The following is a 10,893-nucleotide window of genomic DNA, read 5'->3' on the forward strand; positions in this document are numbered from 1 at the left end:
ATTGTTATACTAAAATTGAATGGGCTATAAAACTCCATGCTCAAATTTTTTTTATATATTCTTGTTAAATTGTTCCAAATTTCGTACAATATTGAAACTTGGATTTATATGCTTTTTAAAAATTCATTATTATATTTTTATACTTTCAAACTTACTCTATGTCATAGTGAAATAACATTATTTCACTATGCTCTATGTAATAATTTTTCGAAATTTTCGTTTGCGACAGTGAACATTGTAGTTGATTATTTTATTTAGCGCCCTCATCCTGACAAACATACGTGTCCGGAAAAATAACTTTTTAACGCGTTCATTGTAGTTAATATGTTCGGCTTCTTTTATATGTTCTGCAATGAAGTTAGTCATCGGTGTCAAGCCGTCAACATTTATATCGTCGAACACTTTCTTCAATAGCAGGATATGCGCCATCAGCTTTTCCGTTGGCTTCGAAAGGCCACCTTCTGTAAGGTGATTTACCCACGTAAAGTTCTCATCGGTTCCTTCAACCCTTATCGCTGGTACTATGCTATGTAGTTTGTGGCATATGTAGCCCGCAATATTTTCTAGGCCGTCGTTCTCCAGCTGGACCAATTCTTCTTCCTCTTGCTCGTGAATTTCCGCAGTGTCTGTATCCGGACTCAGCGCAATTTTATTGAACATAATGCCTTAGTAAAAACAAAATTATTAACAAGGTAAATAATTACTTTTTAATACCTTTCTACAATACAAACAACTTTCTTTAATACATACAGATGCGATCAAATAATTAGCAACGAAAATCAATGATATCATAATGATCTATACCTGTTCAAGAGTTACTTTCCAACTCAATATCCGGAGTGTCGTCGACAGAAACGTTTGCACTGTCCGACAGTACACCCTCATTAAACGCTAGAATATAGGAGCGCAAGCGATACTTAAATTGTTCGCGATCGGGGTGATCGTTCAACCCTCCTTTCGTCCGAATCACGCCGGATAAATTTTCAAGGACATCTTGATTCAACCTGTACGTCATTATGTACTTCAGGTTGAAGCGACTTTTCATGTCCTCATACAGCAATTTCAACGCCAAATTGGGTTGAATGATTCCTGAAAAGTTATAACCTTGATATTTGAAACCGCTTGTATCAATAATCAGATTTAAACCTTTCTAAAAAGGCAACAAATTTATCTTGCCAATGACTCGCATATGTTGAACCATTTGTGTCATTTGGTTAAGTATGTCATCTTGCACATCAAGGGCTAACCCGTACGCATGTGTCCGTGGCCTAGAGTCAGGATACGGAGCCCGCACATTCATGACATCGAACCAGTCGTTTGTCTTTGTAAAAATATTTTATATAAATAATTTGATTAAATAAAACATAATTTATGTCAGAAAATGATTTACCAGTTTAAAAAGCTTATGTGACTCCTCCCAATTGTGCCCGCCTAGGTACCCCAGGCTTGCGGCTCGTGTTATTGCTTGCGCAATGGTATGCGAAAATAGCTTCGTTGCCATTTTGACTTTTTGCCTCTGGGGACCGTACACATTGAGGTAGCTGCTGTTTATTTTATGCGTGATGGTGAGCTCAGAGGAAGTGCAGGACAGTAGCTCGACGATTACATCTCGTTTCACTTCCTTACCATCTACAAAAAAGCCACTATCTAGGAAATGGTTTCGTATCAATTTGATTAAGTGCGGCGCATCCGCAAAAACAAATATTTTTTCATCGTTGTGAATGAACCTGAAAATAATAAAGTTTGTTTGAGGAATTTAACTGAAAATTATCACTTTATTAGTTAGAATATTAGTATTAGTGTACTTCTTAATATATTGAGTACTAACCACGGATTGTCCATTTTCACATCAAGTTCGTTGAACAAAGCCCGGTTTGTACCACCTAAATTGCTTACAATAGCGACAACGGGGTATCCGCATGCCTTTACATTGTCGAGTATGTGAAACAGGATCTGTGGTGTCATTTTACAATCAAAATCGTAAAAGACCGGTTGTTTCCATCAAGCCTGCAGGAAAATTAATTACGGCAATTAAAATAATATGTCATATGTAAAATACATACCTCGCATCATGGCTACTTGAACAAAGTCTACCGGTTCGTACAAAGTGTCAGATCCTTTGTCGAAGCAATACGCCTTCCGCACCTTCATTTCGTCAAAGCTTAATACACATATCCGTTGGACACAGTCGAGCTGATTTGCAGAGGACAACATTTTTACGACGGGCTCCAAGACACCAGTAGTAAAAGTAAGTTTCTTCGCCCACCATTGAAGCGTGCTGGCGGAAGGAAGGGGAAACCCCTTTTTCTTAACCATTTGTAGACTTAAGCGCTAGTCGAATATAGCGTAATAGAGCGCGAAACATCTTCTTCACTCCACGTTAGTAACCTTTTCCCTCGTTTCAACTTGTCGATTTGGCCTGCCGTAAAAATATTTTTGAGCTTCTCCACAATATTGTTGTGTTCGAACACAGCTAACATTTGTGCTTTAGCACTTTTTGAGCTTCTCTGAGGCTACAATCTTCACGCGTTAGTGACTCCCTTTGAAAAAGGAATCAGTTATTTAACGAATATGTTACATAGAACATTAACGTATGAAACTCACATTTTCTGCTCCAACTTGACGTTATCGATTTTTTGAGCACTCTCGTAATCTCTGGTTTTCGCACTTAAGCGCTCCACTGGAAATGAACAAATAATTATATTAATGATGACAATTTACCTACTTTATATCCATGTATTTACATTTTTGGTTTGAGCCGTTTTTGCGATTCTTTTGCTCCAGATTGCAGTGCCTCACTGTAACCGATATAAACATATTATAAGCGTAATTTAAATTTAAAAGTACATACAGTATCGGTCATATCTATAGCATACCATTTCAAAGTGATATTGTGTGCAACTTATGTTTATTTATTTTTGAGAATTTTCAATTAAAATACAGTTCTTTCTCTAACGAACCCCGTATAAACCAGGGCTGCACAATAACGTTAATTTTATCAATAAACGAAAATTCAAAATCGTTTTGGTATTTTACATCGATAATGTTAACATTATGTGTTTATCAAAAAAAAAATCGTTTTGTTAATTATCAGAAAAATATGTCAACAAAAAATTTTGTTTCGTTGATTATCAAAAAAAATATCAAAAAAGGAAAATTTTTTCTGCCGCAAACATAAAATTTAATAAACAGGCAAATTTTATTATTTGAAGCAATTGCGGGAATAATGGGTCGTAAAAAAGTAGGCGAATTAGTCCGATCGTGCTTTTTAGTTGGAGAGGGGTTATTTGTGTGCAAATTTTGCCAAACGAAATTAACAAGCGATCACTTGGGAAATTTCAAAAGCCATTTGATCAGAAGACATAAGGAAGCCTTTGGAAGGCTTCAGGACGAGCAAGTGCAGCAGCAACAAGTACAGCAAAGCGAAAATGCTGACGACCCAGCAAGAAAAAAAATTAAAATTGAGCTTGAGCTAAGTGAAAACGACGTGCAAGATATTTGCGCGGGTTTCGTTACGGAATGCGGTGTAGCCTTAAGATTTTTTAATACCAACACTTTTCAAAAGTTATTTACGCCAATATGTCGACAATTAAGTTTGCACAAAATTACCCGTAATAATATAGGGGAGATTTTAATGCAAAAACATACAACTGAAGTTAACAATTTAAAAACAACACTAAAAAATCGCATAATATCTATAAAAATTGACAGTGCCCAGCGGCTTTTTCGTAACGTGGTATGCTTAAATGCGCAATATTTACTAAATGGAGAAATTACCATAAAAACGTTGGCAGTAAATAATTTTCGTGAAAAACACACCGCAAGAAACCTAAAAGAACTAATTTTGAAAAGTCTAGAAAGGTATGTGTCAATAATTACTTGATATTAAAGATAGCAAAGCGTTTTTTGTAGCATTAGCGTTTTCTAATTTTAAAATTAATGTACATACATACATAATTAATTATCTAACTTTTGTTGAAAATTCAACATTCAAAGTTTATTTACTTATTACTTTAACTTAATAAATTTCAATAGATATGATATCACAATTAGTCAAGTGTACAGTATCACAAGTGATAACGGCAGCAACATGGTCAGCTGCGGAAACCTCCTGCAACACGAAAGTAAGGAAGTAGAAATGCCTTTACTAAATCCATCAGAAGATGTCGACGATGCCTTTTTTGAAAGTTTCGAAACCATTTTTGAAGATCTAGAATTCGACACTTGTGTTTCGCAAAATTTTCGTAAGCAATTAAATAATAATAATAGTAGCAATAAAACTACATAGTTTACAGTACTATAAAAAAAGAAGAAAAATGAAATAATATTAACTTAAAAAATAATAGAAAAAAAACAAAACAAACAAATTAAATTAAAAAAATAAAATATCAATCCTAATAAAAAAAAATAAATAAAAAAATATTAAAACCAAATATAGATAATTAAGAAAAAATAATAATTGTAATAAAATATATAATAATAATATAAAAAAAACAAAGTACAATTAAATTAAAAAAAAAGTAAAATAAAATAATAGTAAAAATACAATAAAATAAAAAAAATAATTAAGTAAAATCAAATAAAACAAAACAAAACAAAACAAAATAAAATAAAATAAAATAAAATAAAATAAAATAAAATAAAATGAAATATATATGTATATAAATCAAATAATTTTCTTAAACTGTAGGCTAGTGTTATAACAGCTATATTAATAATAGTATTGTGTACATTACATAATTTTATTTTTAGAGTCAATTGTAGTTATACGATGTGCCGCGCATACCATACAGCTAAGCGTAAACGACGTTTTTAAAAATGAAGAAATTAAAAACTGTTTTAGAGAATGCCGCAATGTAGTGCGAAAGCTGCGTACGCCAGCAATGCACAGACTCATATCGTCACAAAATTTATTGCCTCCCACAGCTGATTGTCCAACTCGTTGGTCTTACTCGTATGAGTTACTTAAACGGTTGAGAAACTTAGACACATTCATCTCAGAAAATATGAAAGAAGCCAATATTAACTGGTCATTTGTAGATGAATTTTTAAGCAGCTTCAGCATAATTAAAAAGACAACCGTAAAATTGCAAGAAAAAAATTTGCTATTTGGAGACTTCATTAAAACCTATTTGGAAATGATTCTTGTTGTAAAGAAAGAAGCGGACAAATATCACATTTCCAAACTTTTGTTGCAGTCTTTAAACCAGAGGAAAGATAACTTGCTCCAAAACCCAACCGTGGCGGCAGCAATCTATCTTGATCCGCGACTGAGACGGTTACTCCACAGTCCAGAATTCGCACCTTTAAAATCAGTTGCAGTAGCGCATTTGAAGGCTCTCTACTTAAAAATTCATGGGAATGACAACAATGTATGTACATATATATGTTTGATCTCTATGATTTGAAATATAAAGATACAATTGCAAGTATTCTGACATCTTTTTGCAGACGCAAGAGCCTGCTGCTAATTCAAGTAGTGAAGTACATGAAGACAGTGACAATCTGCTTGTCACACTACTAAACCAAATCTCCCAATACGAACCAAGAAGCGAAAATACCACAGAGGCATTTTCAATCATAGAAGCATTCAATGAAAATTGCGATTTGAAGGCCAATTTAGCAGACTATTGGGAGTCAAAAAAATTTACTCACAGTACCAGCTATACAAAATTATTCATGCAACTCCCGCTACGCAAGTTAGTGTAGAGCGGGCGTTCTCCACTTTAAAATATATAATTAATGACTATAGGTCAGGTTTGAGTGATGATATCACTGAAGCGATATTAATGTTACGGCTCAATTAGTTTTCGCATAATTTCTTAACAGCGTTTTGTTTACTATTTGTTAATTATTTAATAAAAAGAAATCCCATAATGCTACGTACTCCTACATAAATTTTGCTTACAATTTTCTTCTTAAACAATGAAACAAAAAAACTACTGATATTTCCTTTTTGATAATCAACGAAGCGAAATTTTTTTCGTTAAAATTTTTTGATAACTAACGAAACTATTTTTATTTTCATATTTTGTTTATTCATAATAAGCAAATGAAATTTTTTGATAAGTTGTTTTTTTAATAAATAACGAAACGAAATTTTTTTGTTTATATAGTTATGCAGCCCTGGTATAAACCCACGTTTAACAATTTGTAGAAAACTTCAAAAAAGTGCAACAAATTTTCACCTAAATTTCAAACTTTTTTCTCGGAAGTGTTTGAACTTTTCTGAATACACAGTTTTATAGCCCAATCAATTATAGTCTGACAATGTGCAAGTTTCAAGTGACTGAAAGTTACCGGTGATTTTTTAGAATTTTTTTCGCCAAAGGTGTTGCGGTTTTCTTCCATATACAAATAAATTGAGTTTATTCATTATATGGAAGCCAATGCGACAAAAAAAATTCTAAAAAATTAACGGTAATTCGTAGCCACTTGAAATTTGCACATTATCAGACTAAAATTGCAGTGGCTAAAAAACTGTGTACTCAAAAATATTCTAACACTTCCGAGAAAAAAGTTTGAAACTTAGGTGAAAATTTGTTGCCATTTTTTTAAGTTTTCTACAAATTGTTAAACCTGGGTTTATATGGGGTTTGTTAGAGAAAGAACTGTATTTTAATTGAAAATTCTTAAAAATAAATAAATAAGCATAAGTGGCACACTATATCACTTTGAAATGGCGTGCTATAGATATGACCGATACTGCATGTGTTTAACTTACATTTTCTGTTCTAAGCAAGCCAAACTATTTACGAATGGAACTTCGTTTGTCGCAGTATCCAGCAATGGCAATCTTGAAGGCGGCATAATATTTTCCTGCTCTACAAATTGCTCGAACTCTACCTGCTTGGACCGTACACCGTTAATTATTGAGACATTGCCATTTTTCTGGGCCACCCGGTCTGGTTCAACTTCCAGCAATGGCAATCTGGCCGGGGCTGGTGCCGAAGCATTTTCCTGGTCTATCATTTCCACGAAGCTTACAGCCTCGAGGAATTCATCAAAGTTTACCTTGTCGGATTGTCCACCGTTAATTGTAGGGACCGCGCATTTTTTAAGGACCGCCCGTCTCGCCAAATCTGGAAAGTAAGCTAAGCTCATGACTGTTTCTTTAAAAGATCAATTATGTATTGACCGAATTTATGAATGTTTCTTTACAAACAAAAACAATTAGGGACTTACCGAACTCAAACATCCTACCATTTCTCCCAGGAGAAAGTGCTTGCTGCAAATCTTGGCATCCTTGCCCACAACGCTTTGGCCACAAAACCGTATCCAGTGCTTCAGCAAGTTACCCTCCTTTGGAAAACTATGAAAACTTACCGAATTCTTCATGTATGTGCTTTCGCATCCGATAACAACGCAATTCATTTTATATTTAAAAGAATTATTAAAAAATCACACCACAAACGTAAACAAACTACCAAAACGAACGAACGAACGAATGAAACAGAACTAATTAAAAAATGACGTCATCAACTATTTTTTTCTCAAATTCAATTACAAATACACGGTTGCCGTGCTGGGTGATCTGTTTTTTTGGTTCATGAGCACATACTATTTTTTAATCAATTTAAACTTTATTGATTTATTAATAAAAAATATTAAATTGGTACGCATTTCATGATATTGAATTATTTTTAATAAATAGACTACCAATATAGTTAGAAATTGTTCCTCTATAAACAAAGAGGTGAATATAATAGCCTTTGGCAATATACATTGCATAAAATGGGTTAATACACGTACACGGCTATTGTTTTCCCCTTTCGGTTTTAAATTTTTACCCCGCATCAAGCACCTGCTTGCCCGCGCTGCTGCGCGCGAGCTGTTTTGACGCCCATCCCTATTATAGACCATACTGTATCCAACAACCCGCTATCGCAGACAGTGGTGAATGGAGGTATAATTTAATTAAGCTCAGGCATGGGCAGAGAACGAGCACACGCTCAAAGAGCATAACCATCACGTGTACGTATACAAGAAAGAGCGTAACGATGGAACGCGTCAGCATGCAAAATGAATTAAGCACACTAACACATTCTCACTTTTAGCGATCGCTTGTTTGATTAAGCTAGACCGGCGTCACACATTTGTGTCGGCGGTTCCACGTGAAAACCCAGCTGATACATATATGTGACGCCTGGTAGCGAACGTGTTTTTTAATCATGATTCAATAATACAAGGTTCGATAAACTGACAGTAGTCTCTCTCGCACCGCTCCCTTAGCAGTGGCACCGTGTTGCTTCTTTGCAAATTTACATGGAAACAGTGTAGCTTTGGTGTGAAATAAAAGTATAAGCTTTTGTGCAATGTTTATTTGTATATGAATATGAAGCATATTTAACTGATGAAAACATAAGCCTTGGATGTTTACATCGATCTCATAGTAGTCTTGTTTTAATTTTGAGTCATTTTGCAGTTTTTATACAGCTAAATAGCATATAAATTACGTAAATCACGTAGATATATCAATATTACGTTCAACATTTCGTTTAAAATGCCAGATTTCCTGCAGATACATTTGAATTTACAAAAGGAATTTCACTACTAATTGCCTACTTTGCGTACTTTTCTACTACCATTTTCGCAACAAGGGATTCCATTCTTGCCCTTTCTCTGTCCTTCGTAAATGCAACCTTTTGTAAGGGAGTGTCAAACCCCAGCTGTCAATAATTATCTAACGTTGTATTATTGAATTATGTTTTTTTAATAATAATGGCTTTGTTTCGTTTCTTTTCTAGCAGATAATTATCAGGAAGAATAAGAATGAGGAAATTGAAAGAATTACGCTCACAGAGAGCGAAATAACGAAAAAGTAAAGAAACGCAAAACTAGCAGAAACTAGCAAGTAATCAGCTGATTGGTGTATTTGACTATTGAAAGTATTTGGCGCGAATATTTGTTTATCCATTTTGACAGCTGCTAGTTTCTGCTAGTAAAAATTTTACTAGCAGAAATTAGCAGGAGAGCCAAAAAAAGAAGAGCGTAAGATCGAGAGAGAGCTGCTAGTTTCTGATAGTTTTTTGGGTTAAGAAACGCTTTCCAGCAGAAATTAGTGATAATTTCTGATAATTATCAGTCGAGAAACAAAGCTAATATCCCAACGGTTTTTACCCTGCATTCCCGCCCATCCGCACGAGGGGCGCAGTCCGCATGACGTACGGAACCAGTATTTTCAATTTTTGCGCCGAGTCACGATAGGCAGGAGTTTGTTTAGTGTCGAGATCTAAAACTGTTCAGCTACAGAACTAAATTCATCAGCCGATTTTATGTCTTCATTTTAATGATTCATTTATTGAGAGAGGACAGTATCAATTTCTTAATGCTGAAAAGCGGATCTGATATATCAAGCGTGCTGGAATGAGAGTTAAAATCCTGGCATAAGCAACGGAGTGGGTCGTGCAATTCAAAATTAGTTTTACAAGCTTTCAGAAATAGGGGACAAAAGTGTCTTGATACCCGGGAGGAAACATTAAGGTTTACTTCGCCAAGAAGAAGCGGACTTGAAATTGAGCGTGTTAGTAATTTAACTTTGTAACTTAACTTAAATTGTACCAAGCATTTGCTTGCGGCTGGAAAGTGTAGGAAGATTAATAAGTTTTAATCGGCTCGTATAAGGTGGAAGGTTATATTGAGAATCCCAACGGAAATTTCTTAAAGCAAAAAGTAGGAAGTGTTTTTGAATTGATTCTATCTTGTCTGAGTAAATTTGATACCTTGGACTCCAAACCACCGAACTGTATTCCAGAATTGGCCTAACTAGTGTTGTAAACAGGGGTTTAGTGATATAAGGGTCACAAAATTCTTTTGACCATCGTTTCACAAATGCAAGTACACTTTTATGTTGACTGTCACATTAATATCAAGGTTAAAATTAAGCTTAGGATCCATTGTGATACCAAGGTCCACAAAATTGTATACCTATTCCAGGTTATGGTTACCTATTGTATAAGAAGCGGGATGAAAAGCTCTTCGCGAGAAGCTCATTACTTTACATTTCTTAAGATTTAGAGGCATAAGATTTACTTGACACCAGTAAGCCATGCTGTCTACGTCTGATTGTAGCAAAGACCTTTCTTTAATTGAAACGTACGATTTATAAAGCTTTACATCGTCTGCATACATTAATTTTGGAAAATTGCATATCTGTAGAAATATCGTTTATAAAAAGCAAGAACAGAACCGGGCTAAGGTGGCTACCTTGAGGGACTCCTGAAGTAACATCAATGACGTCAGAGATAGTATTTTTAACCAACGTAGAAAATTGGGTGGAAGACCAAGAAGATCAAGTTTGTAGATGAGCAACGAGTGGCACACTTTGTCAAATGCTTTAATGAAGTCAGTATATACAGTATATTTTGCTTTGCTGCCTTTATGATTAAGTGCTCATTTAAGATACCTACCCCAAAATGCGCATCAGAGGCATTATTTTTAACATTTATAAGGAAACTGCTCCGATAGATGCATTCTACATACCTACACATTGACAATACCTGCCTTATAAATTGTGCAACTAGTATCAATTATCCAAGTTTACCTGCACTGGCCCTACAATTACCTAATTTTACAAGCTTTTATTTATTTTGCTCATCTGAACTGATTTGTTATAATTGCTTCAAATAATTTTAGGAATTGCAGAAAGCTTAGCTATTCCCCGGTAGTTCTCCACTGAAGATCTGCTACTGCTTTTATGTAACGGGGTTATGAACGATTCCTTCCATATAGTTGGAAAAACGTCCTCTTTAATAGTTAAATTAAATAACGCTGTTAACGGCTCATAGAGATAATCAGAACAATTTATAAGAATACAAGTAGGGATCTGGTCAGGACCATAACTGAAGGACTGCTTTAAGGATTTCAGATAAACTACTACATCATCGGGAGATA

At 34.6% G+C, this 10,893-nt stretch overlaps 1 protein-coding gene across 1 annotated transcript; it reads left to right on the forward strand.

Moving 5' to 3' along the window:
• The first annotated feature begins 3,143 nt into the window (after positions 1 to 3,143).
• LOC118741522 lies at positions 3,144 to 5,709 on the forward strand. Its single transcript, XM_036473520.1, has 4 exons — positions 3,144 to 3,861; positions 4,036 to 4,244; positions 4,753 to 5,372; positions 5,452 to 5,709. The coding sequence occupies exons 1-4, from the start codon at positions 3,227 to 3,229 to the stop codon at positions 5,707 to 5,709; spliced, it is 1,722 nt and encodes a 573-aa protein (XP_036329413.1). The 5' UTR covers positions 3,144 to 3,226.
• Positions 5,710 to 10,893: the final 5,184 nt, after the last annotated feature.

The sequence above is a fragment of the Rhagoletis pomonella genome, unplaced genomic scaffold (genome assembly GCF_013731165.1).
Source record: "Rhagoletis pomonella isolate Grant_MI unplaced genomic scaffold, Rhpom_1.0 Rhpom_scaffold_00006, whole genome shotgun sequence".
NCBI classification, from domain to species: domain Eukaryota; kingdom Metazoa; phylum Arthropoda; class Insecta; order Diptera; family Tephritidae; genus Rhagoletis; species Rhagoletis pomonella.